The sequence below is a fragment of the Uranotaenia lowii genome, chromosome 2 (genome assembly GCF_029784155.1).
Source record: "Uranotaenia lowii strain MFRU-FL chromosome 2, ASM2978415v1, whole genome shotgun sequence".
NCBI classification, from domain to species: domain Eukaryota; kingdom Metazoa; phylum Arthropoda; class Insecta; order Diptera; family Culicidae; genus Uranotaenia; species Uranotaenia lowii.
The window spans coordinates 58,418,630-58,436,447 of NC_073692.1; the positions used below are offsets into that span (position 1 = coordinate 58,418,630).

Below are 17,818 nucleotides of genomic sequence, written 5' to 3' on the forward strand. Positions count from 1 at the left end.
CATAAGAGTGAGTGAGAGCATTCACATCCGCTGATCAAGAGAATTCCCTTCTCCGGAAAAATCAGTTGCGCAATGTGCTGAGGAGAATTCGCTCCCAGCGGTGTCCTGATTTTCTAGAAGCCGTTCTGATCTTAATTGCAATTGATTTTGTAATAAAAACAGTTTAACCTCTTAAACCAATGATAATCTTCGGTTCAGGTGATATTTGAACGGTGTCTTTCGGTATAAACTAAAAGCCCCCAAACTTCATATCTCTTCTGTTGCATAAATTAAGGCGTATACTGCACCGCTATTTCGCCTTAATTTATGCAATCTAAGAAGAGCTGCATTTCATTTCCTGGTTTTTGTTCTTCGCGGTGTCCTGATTTTTTGATGAAACCACCTGTCACCTATTCTTCGAACGCTATCTTTTGCAAAAAAAAAGAGTTCAAAACAGCTAACAGCAGTGGGCATGGTAGCGGAGTAGAAATTGTTTATATTTTTTCTACGTTGTGTGGTGGGAGTCTAAATAATTGTTTCCTTCTTTACTCTGAGGTGTATGACTGAAACACAGGGCGCTCTTTGTTTAGAATTCTCTTTCTCCCACTCGGATGCAAATGCTCTCACACTTGCCGTCCGAGTCACTTACAGCGCGTGTAAACTCGGGTAACGAGTGGAGCACGATCAGCGAAAGAGGATTACACTCGGAAGCCGAACTGAAAACAGTGTTGGTTTCTCCCGGCTCTTTGTTGTTTGAGAAGAGCCGACCAACCCTGCCCGGAGGGTTGTGTGTAGCTGTTGACTCCAGGGGTGTCAGGTGTCCTGATTTTTCAGGATTTGTCCTGATTTTTAAGAGGCCGTCCTGATTTTTCAAAAACGCTTGAATTGTCCTGATTTTTGAAAAATGACATTTAAAATGTCCTGATTTGTCCTGATTTTTGAAAAATATCCAAACTTTAACTAAATTTATTGTTAAATGGTGAGAAAATCAAACAAATCTTCTATAAAATAGTTAAACTAACTTAACCGATGATAATCTTTGTTTCAAATGATGTTTAAATAGTGTTCTTCAATGTTAACTTCAGGACATAGAAAGTTCTTCTCGCTGTAGTTGCATAACTTTAGGCATTTTCAGCACCTGTATTTCGCCTTTAGTTATGCAATCTAACAGAGCTGCATGTTATTTTCATCAATTTAGTGGTGTCCTGATAAATCCTGATTTTTATCATCGCGGTGTCCTGATTTTTATCAAAACCACTTGGCACCCCTGGTTGACTCGCTTGCATCAAAACGTTTGAAAATCTGGTCGAACTTCGACATCTTTTTGTAAATTCGGAAAACGTTGTTACAAATTTTTGAAAAACGTCATAAAAAGCATACGAATTGTTTTTAACCTTTTACTGTGTGTATAAAAAGTAGGCAGTTTTGATGAAATTTTTAACGGATTAGATGCAAAGGATTTCTTATTTGTTCCAGAATCAAAGAGATTTCACCAGGCTTCCGAAAAGTACAGCTTTGCTATGACAGCTTTTTTCTTGCCAAACAAACCGTCTCGGTTTTCCTTTTACCACTCGGTTCGCTGCTGTACCGTCGGTAACGAATCGAACACTTCGGCTACATCGCACACGTGCGACAACCCAGGCTGTATCTGAACAATCGGCTTAAAGCATGCGTTGCCGAAAATGTTGTGCTTTAAGCTGTAGCGAACCCAACCGACAGTTCTGTTTTCATCCGTTCATGCCTCCTGTTTCGAAAATAATTTCATCCTAACTGTCGGCTGCAGGGCGTGACAGTTTTGGGCAGGACTGTCACGGGTGACTGTCGTGCACATACCGTACCCATGCCCGATCGTATGAGCTGCTGCTCGGTTCGAATAGATCGCACGAGCCATATATTCACACCGAGCAGCAGCATACGACCAAGGCGTAACGGGATGTGTGGTGCCGGTGCAGGTTAGGCGAAAAGGGGAGGGGAGGGTGATTGGGGTGATCACCACCCGCAGTAGCTTCAACCAGAAAGGAAAATACATTCGTTCGAAATTAACTCGGCCCGAGCGAATCTCGGCTACAGTCGGACGTAGTAAGTAGTACTGTCATGCGAAATTCAACGCATTGAAAACTGTCACGAAGATTTTCCCAAAACTGTCACGGAGCTTATTAAAAAACTTCACACCAAAAATTTTATAAATTTAAACGTGACAGAAACGCTTGGAGCCCTAATTGTTTTTCGCTCTAATCGAAAAAAGATATAATATTAAATCAATTCGAATGTAAATAGAACGAACATTTACACTCATACTCTTATAAGACATAATTTTGAATCGAAGAATCTATTTTTACATTACTATGAGTCTAATTCACACCAACACACAAACAAAATAAGTTGAATCTGTTTTCAATACTCTAATTTTACGTGAAATTGCATCGAAATCGACCGGGAATGGTCCTGTGGAAACTTTTCGTTAGTTTTCACAGCATCGTGTTGTAAATAGTCGATCGGATTATTTTTTCTGAAAAAGTGGTGTAAAATGGTAAATTTCGAATAGCTATGGTTTTCGTTTCAATTCTGCTTCGGTCAAGTACCTGCTACAGTTGAACCTTAGTTGACATATAGCATTCACACTTCGTTTTACAGTTAGTTTTCCTCAAGTCTATCATTATATTCAACATGGCTCAAAAACCAGGAAGGTAAGCAGATCTATACGAATACGAATTCTTAAAATAATCAGTATTTAAAATTAACTTTTCAGCTATCTGTAGAACTTCAGCATGTAAGTGGCCTACAATATTTCCGTCAGCTCAGCAATTAGAGTTCGATAGGAATTAAGAACGATTAAAAGTAAGCGTAGTTCAAATTTAGTGAATATTTTTAAATGCCTGTTTGAAGCCCGAGTACCAATGATATAAGTTTATTGATATGAGTCTTGTAAGTGATATCAGAAATTTGTTTTTATACGTAATCCGTCCACTAATTAGTTTTATTCCGCCTCTAGGCCACTGAGGTTACTTTCATAATCTGCATCATTGCGATAAGGTTCAGGAACAGAGCATAAAACCTTTTTTTCGGCGCTTGCAAACAATCAAGTGCTGAGGTTGTAAGCGTTTCCCTTGGTCAATCAGCGAATATTTTGAGACGGAAAGCCAAACAGTATTAACGATCGCACATACGTCCGATAAAGATCAAATCGCAGACACTTGGTGTCTGCGATCAAATTTAGCTCATGTTCTGGGAGATCGAAATCCAAATAGACCGAATGGCGTGTATCCGATAGATCATAACTGTAAGAATCTTCTGTTCAATGAAACACAGACCTTAGGTTTAGATTCCAGCAACTCCAGAAAAAGATTGTTCAAGAAGTTGGCGTAGTAAAACTCTAGAACTGACTGCAACTGCAATTGATAATCGTTTGAAGTTCAAGGTCAATTTTATTTTGTTTATGTTTGAGCCTCGACACGTTAAACGGAAATTATTGAAATTAGTATCTAAACATTAACGCAGAAATACCGAGCGTACCATTTGAAAAGGGTGAAACTGCGAAATAGAAATGGTTTCGCATTTCACAAGGCGTTCGTAAGTTTTTTTTTCGGTCAAAACTTTTGTTTACGATAAGGTTATTCAAAATTTGTTCAAACTACTTTTTTCTTTCTTTAAAAATTTATTCCGGAAAGCTTCTTGAATCATTCATAATCTTTTAAACAAAGCATAAAATAATTTGAACTTTATTGACTGTGGCTACGCCTTTTGTCATTTCACGTAAAATATAGTTAATTAGCAAACGTTTTTAATAACTATAAACATTCAGTGGTAGTCATAATATCGGCTTATGAGAATCAGATGCTTCACATATATGCAGCGACAGAGAATTTTTTTTATTATTTTAAATAAAGCTGATTTTTATTAAATTAGCTTCATATAGATAATAAAAATGTGATATGTTAGATGTTAATGAAAATTAGCTATAATTTTCGGAAATGATTTTGATGGCAAAACTTTACTGCGCTTTGCAACGTATCTATTCCATCACCTCTTTTTCCACCTTATTGGTTTGATCTTTATTCAAACCTTACTTTGAGTGCCAAATCGGGAGCGTGTATTATTTGTTTTCAGTCATGCTAATTTCATTTTTCTAATCGACTCAAAAGTTTTGGTCCCGGTTTATTTGAGAGTAAATTGAATTTCTCATACCGGCGTTTTTTTTTAGATATTTTTAAAATCCCTAGTACAAAAAAAGGAAATCATTTGTAGCCAAGTATCACAGGTAAACATCTTTTTTCAAACATTGTTTACATTCTATCGCAATATTTATGTTCCTCATGCACATCTTTTATTTGTTTCAGATAATGGCATAAGAAGAATCTTCCGGTGTAACCTGTACTGTGGCGCAAACTGCCTGCTACGAAACTAGTTCGATTTTGTTTTTTATCAAGCCGGATGAGTAGATCTTATCGTGAAAACCTGAAACAAATCCGCAATCAACAATGTGTCACCTGGCGAGTTACTATCTGGACAGTGTATGAAGTGGAAATTTTGTACCTAGTTTATGAAGTAAATTTTTAACTTTATCTACATTGTTTCAGAAAAATGAACCGCTTTTTAACATCCGAATCACCAATCCGGACTGTCTAATCCAGAAGTACGTTGTGCTGGCTCTAGAAGAAGTTGACTCGATGGAACGTAATATCTTTTTTTGGATGTTCAGGTCGAGTCCTGATCGCTTGCTTTGGAAGAGCGATGAAGTACCTAGAGGTGGAAAAAACTTCGCCTTCCAAACATTTATATTTGACTGACAAGTACTACCCGGATGCGGATTCAAATTTCAAAAAGTTTACTAAGCGTTTCGGATAGGAAGGTGAGAATTTTTATGCTTTTTGAAAAGTGGTCTAAGGAGTAACAATGACATCACGAATATGATACTTTCGGTTAACGAAAATTTTCTAAAAAGTTTACCACTACATTCATGTCCTGTCCTGTGAAATCCATGAATAGAATGATTACCAAATCAACGATATCTGCCGCTGGCTTGCCACTAGTGATGAAAATGCTTTTACAGTGAAGTCTCAACGAGACCCACTGATAAACAATTCGATCTTGGGAATGTTTTTCCTCGACCCGCGGATGTCCAGTAGGTCTCTTGATTGCAGTGAAGAGCTGATCAATGCAAACGAAATAAAGTTTGGATTCAAGTAGGTTTTCCTGTCAGCATCTTACTAGATACTGAAAATTAAGCGACAAGACAAGTGGAAATTATACAAATCGATTGGCACTAGTCATGCTATAAAACTAGAAAAACCATTTCGACAAGGCCATTGTTTTATCGTTCGATCAAAGCGATGTTGAATACATTGAATACGGAGACGAAATTTTCAATTTAGGGTAAAATTGTAATTAAGCTTAGAATGTTTTAAAATTGGACAAGTAGCTTAGCAATGATGGGAATTCTGACCTTCATATTACGGTACATATTGTGAAAACCTAAATTCATTTAGTAAAATGCTTTGAAATTAGGCGACAGGAAATGAAAACGGAGCCTGATCCAGGCGAATCAATAGTAAGGTGCACGAAGATACCAACAGAATGTAGCAGTCCCATCAAACTCGCACTAAGGATTTCTTTTGTAAGATCGCTCAGCTCTGGAGTTATCGTTAAGTAAGTAACTGATACTTTCTTATTTTAGAATCTGACGAGCTGTTCAGTCATTTTTAGGTTGTTGATTGTTGACGTTAGAAGTTATAACGAAAGGCCCAACATGCTTCCGGTTCTTAGCAGGTGGCTTAAATTCCACTTCCAATGGAAGACCACCTACCCTTTCCATATTTCGTTCAAACAAGATTATTTCTGTGCTTTTTGTAGTTTGACTGCAAATTTGAAATTACATACTCGATTGTTTTCTGCTTTAGAGAAACTTTAAATTAAGGCGCGCTTAGTGCAAAGAACTTTCTTAGCCCTGGATTAGTTGTGTTTTAGAGTGTCTTACTAGTTTAATGACAACTTTCAATGTTATCAGATATTCTTATTAATTAAACAAAATTGTTGGATGGCTTTAAATAAATTTCAATATAAAAATATTTATCAAGTCTTTTTCTTCAATTGAAAAAAAAAAATCCTTCAAACAGTAACATATACTTTCTGAAAGTTGTTTGACTTCTGCGAATAGGAGAATTGGTTTCAAATTCACCATTACTTAACCTCTTGAAATTTCTTCAGAATCCGTTTGCACAAAAGTGAAGTGTTTTGATATAAACTTCGATCGTTTCCAGAAAAACATTTCTTGTGTAAAATTTCACAGTTTGCAGAAATTCTTGTTAATAAGCGTTAATTTAGTTTCGAAATTTTGGCATCACTTAGAGGATCTCTGTGATTCCATTATTTTTAAACTAAAATAACGTTTAATAACAATTTTTTTCGTAAAATTTGAAATTTTACACCTTGACATGTTTTTTTCGGTAACGATCTAAATTTATGTCCAAAACGATGCTTTTCTTTTGTGCGTCTAATTAACCACAAATTTACATCATCAATGATTTAATATTATGTTAAATACGTTATTAAATTTACGTCACGGAATTTATGTCTTCAAGCGTTTCTGCTTTTTTTCGTGTAATTTTATGTCAAAAGTGATGCTTCTTTTTTGTGCATCCTTTTTGACATAAATTTACACCAAAAAATTAATAGTGTGTTTCATACCCACGAACAAACTCTCGCACGAGGTAAAACAAGGCATCGCTGTACATCGCACGATCGTTTTTTTTTTAAACTGTCGGGGAAGAAATATTCGGGAAGCTTTCATCGAGGTGCATGTGCGACGTTCGCAAGAATACTGTCGTTCGCCAGTACTTTTCAGAAGCCTGGATTTCACTAAAGGGGCGGCTAAAGAAGAAAAATTTCTTGTGACTTCTTGTCTTAAAAAAAGTTTCGAGCTAACAAAAAATGTTCATTTTTATTTGATCGGCTCTGTTTCTACACCCAAAATAATTTTCACTTAAAAAATAAATGACATCTGTAGTAAATTCTCGCCATACGTAATTTCATTTGAATTTTAAGTGATGGGTCAAGTGAATTCACTTAAGTGACCGGTCAAGTGAATTAAACTATGAAATTCGAGTGAAATTTATCTGAGTTTCTAAGTAAGTTTCTAGTTAATTATCTCACGCGTTTATAAATAAAAGAACATTTATAGAACACCACTTCGATTTCAAATACTTACATTACGCTTTCACCATAAATTTATTGATTGGAAAATTCCATCGTAATCCCAAGGCAGATCGGTTACTGCGGATAGTGCGACTTCCAAATCTTCCCTGCTGCAAACCAGAAAATCTGTCCAGTTCAACCCACAAGCTGAAACATGATAACCTTTAAATAACTTTTCCTTACATCACGTTTAACACAAACTACCGCCAAAACCGCCTAGTAAAGAATTGGGAAAATCCAAATCCAGCATAAGCTTTAAACGCTGCTCTTTAGAATTTGCCATTTTGAACTCTGAGAATAAACACAACCGACCCGACATTCACTTGAAATTCAAGTGATGGGGAAGTGAATATTTTTTCTCACTTCAAATTCAAGTGACGACTGAAGTGAATGTGGATGTATTCACTTGAAATTTAAGTGACTGCCAAGTGAAATGTATATGTCGCACTTGAATGGAAGAAAATCACTGGATCCTTGTTTTTAAGTGAAAAATCATGTGTATTTTAAGAGTGGTTTGGGTTCAGTGTAGTGTAACTTTATGACAATTTTTAAAAATCGCTATACACAACAAAAATTATTTCCTGTAAAATTACGCAAATGTCCTGTAACAAAAAGGAGCAGGACATTTACCGTAATTTTACAGGTCGAATAACAAATTACGTGACATTTAATTTTCAGTGTACAACTTTTTTACAGGACATTTGCTGTAATAATAAATGATAAGGCATGATGATGAGGCACAATTTTCCCGTATGTTTGGATAACGTGTCGCTATTAAGCCTACCCCCATTCTGAATAGTCAATTTTTTTTCTGTGTACAGTAAGGTTTTTTTTACACTGATATATGTACCGCGTAAAAAAACCGTGTTAATTCCAGAAAATCGTGTAAAAAACCGTGCTAATTCCCGAAAACCGTGTAAAAAAAAACTTTGCTAATTCCCGAAAACCGTGTAAAAAAACCATTCAAATTCTGCAGATCTGAAATTTGAAACAATAAGACATGTAACTTGTAACATTTAAGACCTGAGACCTGAGACCTGAGACGACTTGAGACTTTAGACATGACACCTGAGACCTGAGTCTAGGGACCTGAGATCTGAGACCTGAGACCTAAAGAATGAGACCAAAGACATGGGACATTGACATTAGACCTGAGATTTGAAACCTAAGACATAAAACACGAGACCTGAGATCTGAGGCATGGGACATGAGACCTGAGATTCGAGATTTAACATATGACACCTGAGTTCGCTAGACCAAGCTACTAGTATTAGTCTGTGCAACTAGTGTCAATACTGGTAGAAATAATCTACTTGTACTACGTTGTACAAGCTTGTATCAAGTAACTGCAATTTGCAGTCTGCAGTCTGCAAAAACAAATTCTCATCAATTTCAACCCTTTTAATAATCAGGTCGCAAGTTAAAATCGATCTTACATATTTTCTGTCGGTGCTACACTTTTTTTCATCACCTACAAGTCAAACCCTTTCACTAGAGGGGTCGCATGTTGAAATCGGAGCTAAACTAATTTCTCGCGGTACCAACACTAGTAGCTTGTCTCAGGTCTCAGGTCTAAAGTCTCGTGACTCAGGTCTCATGTTTCATGGCTCTTGTCTTATGCCTCAGGTCTCATGTCTTATGTCTCAGGTCTCATGTCGCATGTCTTTTTTCTCAGGTCTCAAGAATCATGTCTCTTATGTCTCAGAACTCTGGTCTTATGTTACAGGTCTCTTGTCTCCGGTCTCAGGTCCAAAGTCTCATGTCTCAGGTCTCATGTTTTATGGCTCTTGTCTCGTGCCTCAGGTCCCATGTCTTATGTCTCATGTCTCATATCTCATGTCACATGTCTCAGCTCTTATGTCTCTTGTCTCAGGTCTTAAGTCTCATGTCTCAGGTCTCCTGTCTCAGGTCTCATGTCTCAGGTCTCATGTCTCAGGTCTCATTTTTCATGGTTCTTGTCTCATGACTCAGGTCTCATGTATTCTATTTTATGTCTCATGCTGAGGTCTCATGTCTAATATCTCTTGTCTCAGGCAGGGAAGCAAATCGAACAGATCTGATGATGATAACTGGTTTATCACTTGTGTTGCACTTAGCGATAAATATGAGAACGTGATAACTTCTCATCCCATTCCAATAGTGGGCATCAGATTTCTTGATGTGCGCCCCGTGCAATTGTTGGTATTTTTTGTTGGTGCGTCTAGCGGTCGGGTCGGCCCGGCACCTTGTGCATCAACCAATTGTTGGTGTCCTCCTTGGGTGCCAGCAAATTGTTGGTGCTTATCCTTAACGTTACAAGAGACGATAAATTTGAATCGGAATGCACAACTTATCGAGAGCAAAATTGAAGTTGATAAGCGCTAGGTATAGTGTTCTTGCGGATGGAAATCTCTCTCACAGGTGTTTTGATCTGCAAATTCTATCGGAGGATGACGATTTTTGGATTCCCTGGTCTCAGGCCGCAGATCTCAGGTCTCATGTCTCGTGTCTCAGATCTCATATCTCAGGTTTCCGGTCTCAGGTCTCAGGTCTCATGTATCATGTTCTTAGTGTCAGAGCTAAGATTTTCCCAACTTCAAAAAGATTCTAAGTGTTTTCCTTTGAAATGGGCTTATTTTCTCTCCAAAACCGTGTTAATTCGCAAAATCCGTGTTAAAAACTGTGTTAATTCCCGAAAACCGTTTTAAAAAACCGTGTATAAAAACCTTGGAAAGTGATCCCTCTGTAAACCTCTTTCTTCCCCTTTCTTAAATTACGCTTATAGTTGAGTTTAGCGTCTATTACTGTCCTACTGTCCTCCTCCCCTGCTAAACCTAGTAAAATTAACTAAATTTAAACACACTTGCCACAAACAAATTGTAAAAGTAAACGGCTTTCAATAAACTACAGCAAATTTAAAGGATTTGAAAAATAATTTTGTCACATAAGAGCTTTCCCAAGCAACCAAAAGTTCGGATAACATTCCTCTATCAGGTTTGATCATCTTAATCGAGTATGCTAATACAACTTCTTTTCGGCTCAATTTTTAAGTAGTTAAACAAACTTTAAAGTTGACAAAAGTTCGCATAAATCGCCAAACAGCTTCAAAATCCACTTTATAAGCAGCATAAAAAATCGGAAAAATTACTCTTTCGCTCCTTTAATTGCCTTCTCAAGTCCGCTAATTTGATTTATATTAATCAACCATATTTGTTACTAATAGAGAATTCGTTTTCAAGTGGTGGTGCACCGGTGCACTACCGGTAGTGCACTTTTTATCGTTTTCATGCTCGTTTTCACGATAAGTAGTGCACTGGTAGTGCACCATAAAGTGGACGGTGGAACACTCTGAAAATATTTGGTGTTGCTTGCGCTCTCACCAATACTATCATGAATTTTGAAAACACGTGCTTCCCGATGTAAACAAATATCAGCTGGTTGGTTTATTTCTATACCGCAAAAATTGCGTTCGAGATGTTTTTTTCTCTTTTTATCCCGAAGAACGGAAACTTGTTCCGGATTCAATACCAGTGTCGTTTCCAACAGAGGCAGAGAATTTCACCTGGATGGCACGTTCCAAAGCAAACAACGCTCCCAAGAAGAAATGTGTCCAGAAGGCTTGCTGCAATCGGTTCCAGGCGATGCCGAAAAAGAGCAGCAAATCAGAGTGCAAAAAGGCCAACCCAAAGATCTGGTGGAATCGCCCAAACCGAAAAGTATTTTTGTTCGGGAGGGTTCTATAAGTTGGTCTTCACAGCAAGAAGCGTTCAGCTGCATCGAAGCTACTCTACTAGCAGCAAGCTTCGAGCTGTGCCTTAGAGTGACGATGCTCGGTTGCGCCAATTCCCGGATTCCCACCCGTTGCCCTCCAAAAACGGTAGTTCGATACTACACCCGCACCCAAGATTTTTTTTTTTGTAATCTTAAATGGAAATAGGTACTCGAACGAAGGATTTGCGAGAAATAAACGTTCAAAATACCGGAACCTTCAAGCTGGGGTAACTGCAGTCTAGCAGCAGCAAACATAGACCGCCCAGAATCAGCCGGTATTGCAGTTCATCAGAGCCAGAGGCGAATCTACTAAGCAAAATAAATCTGAAATCTTAACAATTCAACATAATACATAAATTCATGCTAAAATTTTCATATTGTTTAAAAGACAATGATCAACTAAAGTAAATTTCATTTCAATTTTCGAAGTAAAACGAAAACAAAATACCAGCTGTAATGGATTTTTGACAGCTTGATGTTTTTTGTTGACACTGCCGATTTCACGCACACCTACAAAGGAGAGTGCAAAACTCGATTCATGCTCGTTTTCAGCGTGGATGGTGCAAAACTTTCGGGTGGTGAAAACGAATACGGTATAACTCACAAAACATTTAAATAACATGTTCTTACCAAGCCTCGAACCCGAGCTCACCGCTTGAAAGTCGAGATCCATACTTGCTGCTCTATATGAACATCAACGATTTTACTCGATGTGATGATTTTCTTTCAAACGACTTTCAGGCAGGCTTCGGACTCACAAAAGAGCCCAACGCACGCGGAGTAAAAATTCTCTTTCATCTTTGAGCGGCATTCTATAAAGAGAAAGAGTGATCGTTCGCCTCAATCCTAAAGTTATCTTAGAGAGTTCTTGCCGCCTCCCACACTGCTCTTGCAGAGAAATGAGTTCTCTTTGCGTGCGTCTCCCAGGGAGCACTCCAAGGGAGATGCTTTTGTGCTAACAAATGTTCAGTCATTTTCGTTTGTTCAGCTCGCGCATTGGTACCGTTTCAAAATAGTGAAAAATGAACAGTTTAAAAGAAATTGATATCAAATCCAAGTTTACTGAACGGCAAGGACCTGATGGAAAAAAAATTGTGCTTTGCAACCTGTGTGGGGACTTATCCAGAGTGTTTACGTTTCATTCGAAATATAACCTCGCACGTCATCTGAAAAATAGTCACCGGAAAGAAGCTGAAGAAATGGGACTGTTGAAAAAAGATGATTCCTTGGTGCCAGCATCTTCATCCAAACGGAATAAAATAGTTGTGGACTTGGATCGCGAAACATATTTTTTGTCATTGGTAGGTTGGGTGACGGAATGTAACATTCCGTTGAATTTTTTCAACAAACCGAGTGCCCGGAAAATTTTGCATCGATTAGACGATGGTTTGAAAATCCCTCACACCAATAGTACGAATGTATCCGTTAAAGTTTTGGAAGTTGCAACAAAAATAAAACAATACATTGGCAATGAAATGAAAAACAAAATGTATTGTTTAAAAGCGGACATTGCCAGTCGTCGGGGAAGAACAGTTTTGGGAATCAACGCCCAAACCATAGGCGCCTCTTCCATCGAGGTAAGAACACTTGCCATGGTTGAGAGATTTTCGAGAAACACCGCTGATTCCATCGTGATCGACATTTTAAATGTCCTCAGGGATTACGACCTCGATCTGAGAAATATGTACGCTCTTACAACCGACAATGGGTCAAACTTTTTGAAGGCTTCCACTATTTTGAAAGAAATAGTTGGGAATGCCGAATCAAAGTCACAGGAATCAGGATCTGATTTGGAAGAACTTCCAGAATCAGAAAATGATGTAGGCCAAGAGAAAGAAAATGATGATTCAGAGTACGAAATGGAAATTGAAGAACTGGATTGGTAAGTCACTTTAGAATATCTTGATTTTGTAGTGTTCGGCCAAATAGGATTTCGAGTTCCTGTTAAAACCCCTTCTGGGAACACTGTGTCGCGACAAGCAAAAGAAGATTATAGCATAGGACTAAATTGTACATATGAATAAACGAAGCCCTGACTTTTGAAGGTGACTTCAAACTGAACAGTTAACGCGTTTTTACTATCGTTATTTGAAACCCCTATTTTGAAATAATTATAAATTTCCATAAAGTTTAATTATAACAATTGGCGACGAGTGGGATTTCTGCGGATATTACGGCTTGTGCTATTTTTTTTTTCTAAGCCGTACTGTAAGTATAGTGAGATTTTGTGATTCCGGAAATTGTTACTCTAATGGTGGCAAAGCCTTTTATTAGAAGTTAATTTTGTTCCGATCCGAATCACAATTTTTAAACACCGGTTATTCGGTTTTAAAGCGCGTCAGATTTTTTTAATATTTTGTTTCTTTTCCCTTTTGTTTTGGGAAATTGTGGTGAAAACTACAGTTTTTTTGTTCCTGTTTAGCGAAAAGCACATTTTTTGGTTTTAAACGCCATTTTGCTTTTCCTCAATGATTTCGTTTTACTAATTCTTTTTCGTTTTATTTTCTTCCAACAGCGTTTATTTGGAGAGTGAGTTCCGTCATTTCCTCACTTTGCTCCGAGTGTTTGGCAGCACGGTCGGTGCTCGAAAATTGAGTGACCCTCTCATCACGAGCTGAATTTTTTTTCCGTTGACGTTTGGAGAGTGACTGACAGCTGGTGTTCAAGAGTGTTGGTGAGTTGCATCGGTCGGAATTTAGCTGTTGCATTCGGAAGCCAAACTTTACGTAGAATTTCGTCGAAAGAAATAAGCTGAATCCGCTATTTGGTTGGGTTCAATTGCTGCTGCTGTTGCTGAAGTGGTTAGTTGTTGTTGCTGTTGTTGGACCTTTGCGCTGCTGGGAGAGGATTGCTGAAGTTGTAAGTGTGCTGTTTAGCATTGATCAGTTCGGTTGATTATCCATTTCGAGTGGCTGCAGCATAATTGCAGAGGAGTGTTTTGTTTTCGGGAACAACATTTGATTCAGGTATGTGATTTTGTTGAACAATTTTTTTGTCTCAAAGTTTTTTTTGGATTTTGAATTTATATTGTACTGTGATATTTTATGACGACTGATGATATAGTCGTATTTTAATAATTTTATTTTATTGCATATTTTTTATTTTATTCGGTTTTTTGACTGACCATTTTTATCTTTTGATATTTTATTTAACTAAAAGCAAACATGTCTTTGACCACTACAATGGATCCTTACATCCCAGGATCGATACCTTTTGCGCAATATATTGAGCAACTTGAATGGATTTTTATTCACCACAACTATAAGGAGGAGCAGTACAAAGCATCCTTCCTTGCAATTTGTGGGCAAGAAGTGTACTCTAAATTGAAACTTTTATTTCCTGGGAGAAACATTAAAGAAATTTCGTATCATGAGTTAACGGCTGAACTTACAAAAAGCTATGACAAAAGTGATTCTGATGTAGTGCATAGCTACAATTTTTGGTCCCGTCGACAAGGAAATAACGAAAAAAATGTTGACTTTGTTTTGTCGGTGAAGTTTTTAGCCGAATTATGTAATTTTGGAGATTTTAAGCAGCGAGCGATAAGGGACGTTTTGGTAATGGGAATCAAGGATCCCAAATTAAGGAAAAAACTTTTTGATGAGGAAGATTTGACAGCGGTTAAGGCTGAAAAAATCATAGTGAATCAAGAGCTTGCTTGGGACAGAACTCAAAAATTGGAAAATTCAGAAACTAATCGGGTCAGTGTAGTGGCCAGACTTGGACGTAATAGGGATTATCAACCTAATAAGTCGAGCTATAGATCGAGAAGTCGTAGTAGCAGTTTTAATCGCTCAGCATCCTTTAGTGAACCGAGAGACGAAAGAGGTAACAACAAGTTCAGAACTAAGCCGGTTTTTCTTTGTACTTTTTGTAACCGTAAGGGACATACCAAGGCTTATTGCTATCGACGAAAGAACAAAAGTCCTCGGGTTCGTCGGTCTAGCGTAAAATTTGTTGATTCGCCTAAATCTACTAGCTCTGGTCTTTTCAAAAGACTTAAAAAAGATTTGCAATCTGACAGTGAGGAAGATTTGTCTTGCATGAAAATCGCTTCTATAAACAAAATTAATGAACCATGCTACATTGATGTTTTAGTGGAAAACAAGTTTATAAAAATGGAGTTAGATTGTGGTTCAGCTGAGTCGGTAATTTCTGAAAAGCAATATTTGAAATATTTCAAATTTTTATCTCTCAAGCAATGTTCTAAGCGGTTGGTGGTCATTGACGGTAAACGTCTCAACATTTTGGGACGGGTTGATGCTTTGGTTATTTTAAATGGTAGTCAGCACCGATTATCTTTAGTGATCCTGCGTTGCGATAATGATTTCGTTCCTCTGATGGGCCGTTCTTGGATGGACGTTTTTTATGCTGGCTGGAGGGATACTTTTATCAAACCACAAATGAGCGACGAGACTATACATGCCTTAAAGGATATGGAAATGGTGGAAGAAATAAAGAGTAAGTTCCCAACTGTTTTCGATAAGTTTTTTGAAAAACAAGGCATTAAAACACTAAAAAGTCCGCCATACCATCCTGAAAGTAACGGACAAGCTGAAAGAATGGTCCGTCTGGTGAAAGATGTCTTGAAAAAGTTTCTGTTAGATTCAAACATAAAAAAACTTGACACAGATGAACAAATTTGTTTGTTTTTATTTAATTACAGAAACACTTGTTTGAGCAAGGATTATAAATTCCCCTCTGAGCGGTTACTTTCTTATAAGCCAAAGATTTTACTAGATTTGATCAATCCCAAGAGTAATTTAAAAAATAATTCACAATTTAAAAATGATGATAGTTCTAGACCATCTTGTTTAATCTCACCAAAGTTGAAAGATCCTTTTTTAAATGTGAGAAATGGACATCTGATATATTATAAAAATCCGGATAGATCAGCTTTGAAGAGATGGTTGCCAGTAACGTTTTTAAAATGGTATTCTCCAAACGTTTCACAGGTTTCCCTGGGAGGACGAGTCATTTTGGCGCACAAACGCCAGTTGAAGGTCTGTGACGATTCACATCGGAAAGCTAGGCGTTCTACAGCTTTCAACGAGGGACGGTTCTTGGAATTGAATCGATCTGACAATTTTGCCTCGTTAGGAAACGATGTTGAACCAGTTCTACCGCACGCTGAATTACCCGTGGAGCCTGGCCGCAGTGCTAGTTTCAAAAGGAGAAGACATAAAGATGAAGAAGCAGATAGTGATTCCGATAGTGATTTTTATGGGTTTGCTGCCGACTCTTTCATCTTTTCGGAGAATGAAAATATTAGGAATGAAGATAGAGATTATGATTCAGGAAAGATCAGAAGATCAAAAAGATCCACGAAAAGAAAAAGGATAGACGATTTTGTTTATTATTAGTACACATCGATAAATTTAGTGATAGGTGAAGTTTCATTATTTTGATTTGGTATTTTCAATACTTTCGATTAGAAACATGAATTTAAAATCATAGGATTAGCTTTGAAATGAATGTATAATTTAAATTGATTGAAATTTGAAAACTATCTACTAACTTCTAATGGATGAAGGAGTTGTAGTGTTCGGCCAAATAGGATTTCGAGTTCCTGTTAAAACCCCTTCTGGGAACACTGTGTCGCGACAAGCAAAAGAAGATTATAGCATAGGACTAAATTGTACATATGAATAAACGAAGCCCTGACTTTTGAAGGTGACTTCAAACTGAACAGTTAACGCGTTTTTACTATCGTTATTTGAAACCCCTATTTTGAAATAATTATAAATTTCCATAAAGTTTAATTATAACAGATTTATGTTTAACTATTTTACATTTTTTTATTTCTCAGTGATCGTATGCTGGACGAAGCATATTTTCATGACATCGCTTCTGAAGTAAGCCCTGACCAACATGACGAACTGCCGTCCATTGAAGATAATAACCATTTCACTGGAGTCAAATGCGCAGCTCATGATGTGCAGCTGGCTGTCTACGATATTTTAAAGAAACCATCAACAGATTCCTCGCTAAAGTTAGACAGCTTGTAAAACTAATGCGAACACAACCATATAGGAACGCCTTTCGATTAGATAAAACGAAAAAACTCCCTTTTTATGATGGTGATACCCGTTGGGGCTCATCTTACCTCATGGCGGAATGTATTAAAGGCGGAAAAGATTTCATAACTGAAATGCTTACAACGGATCAACGCAAGCCATTTGGACCGCAATTTTGGGATTGCGTTGAAAAATTTGTCACAGCCACCAAGCCACTGTACATATTAACGAAAAGAATACAGGAAGAGGCTTTGGTGTGTGGATCTTTTTTTCTGTTCTGGAAAGAGTGTGTCCTGGAATTAGAGGACATCAACACCCTTCTTGCTAATCAACTGAAGGAAGCCATGTTCAAACGCCAAAGCCTTTGGTTGGACAACGATGCTTTTCTAGCATCATTGTATGTGGATCTGCGTCTAGCTTCATTCGATCCACCGGTTTTGTCATCGGCAAAAAAAGAACGAGCAATTGTAAGTATAACACTAACTAAAAAATCGTTGTATATCTTCCAATGTTCATTTATTGTTTGCAGCAACACTTATTAGCCACCTGGATGACTTTAAAAGACCTCCTGGATTGTCCGGTAACAGATACCGTACGTGCTGAATCCGTCGAAGCATCAGGTTCCTCATCAATCTAACCCGAGTCGAACAGCTGTTAAAAACAAATTCAAGAACGAAATCTGCCAATGAAAATATTGAGAATAGGATCCGTCGAATCTGGTTGGAACCCGCACTGAATCTTCAGGAGGATATAATTCAGTGGTGGATTAAGCACAAAAGAACGGACCCTGAATTGGCTAATTTATGCCTCACAGCACTTCAATTACCTTGCACACAAGTGAGCGTGGAAAGGTGTTTTAATAGTCTTGGCCAAATTTTAAC

General features: G+C 37.6%; 2 protein-coding genes across 4 annotated transcripts in view; both read left to right on the forward strand.

Annotated features, from left to right (window-relative positions):
• The window catches only part of LOC129745544 (sodium-coupled monocarboxylate transporter 1-like), a 43,430-nt gene that overhangs the window by 1,254 nt on the left and 24,358 nt on the right, over positions 1 to 17,818 (forward strand). The window contains exon 1 of one of the 2 annotated variants that reach the window (XM_055738670.1): positions 13,462 to 13,594. The exons of the other annotated variant lie outside the window; for it this stretch is intronic. The gene's annotated coding sequence lies outside the window, so the exon portion shown is untranslated. Of the gene's footprint in view, positions 1 to 13,461; positions 13,595 to 17,818 lie in introns of those variants that run through there. 2 annotated transcript variants of the gene reach the window in all.
• On the forward strand, positions 13,605 to 16,554 carry LOC129745545 (uncharacterized). 2 transcript variants are annotated; one of them, XM_055738671.1, is made up of 3 exons: positions 13,605 to 13,886; positions 14,080 to 15,381; positions 15,876 to 16,554. In XM_055738671.1, the coding sequence occupies exons 2-3, from the start codon at positions 14,085 to 14,087 to the stop codon at positions 15,929 to 15,931; spliced, it is 1,353 nt and encodes a 450-aa protein (XP_055594646.1). In that variant the 5' UTR covers positions 13,605 to 13,886; positions 14,080 to 14,084; the 3' UTR covers positions 15,932 to 16,554. The 2 variants fall into 2 exon arrangements, with proteins under 2 accessions (XP_055594646.1, XP_055594647.1); XM_055738672.1 differs by lacking the exon at positions 13,605 to 13,886 and having other exon boundaries at positions 13,958 to 15,381.

Excerpts from the sequence above, each read along its gene's own strand:
- LOC129745545 (XM_055738671.1), top strand. The coding sequence starts at position 14,085 with ATGTCTTTGACCACTACAATGGATCCTTACATCCCAGGATCGATACCT. Across the intron at positions 15,382-15,875 it reads AATGGTGGAAGAAATAAAGA|GTTTCCCTGGGAGGACGAGT; the intron begins GTAAGTTCCCAA and ends AACGTTTCACAG.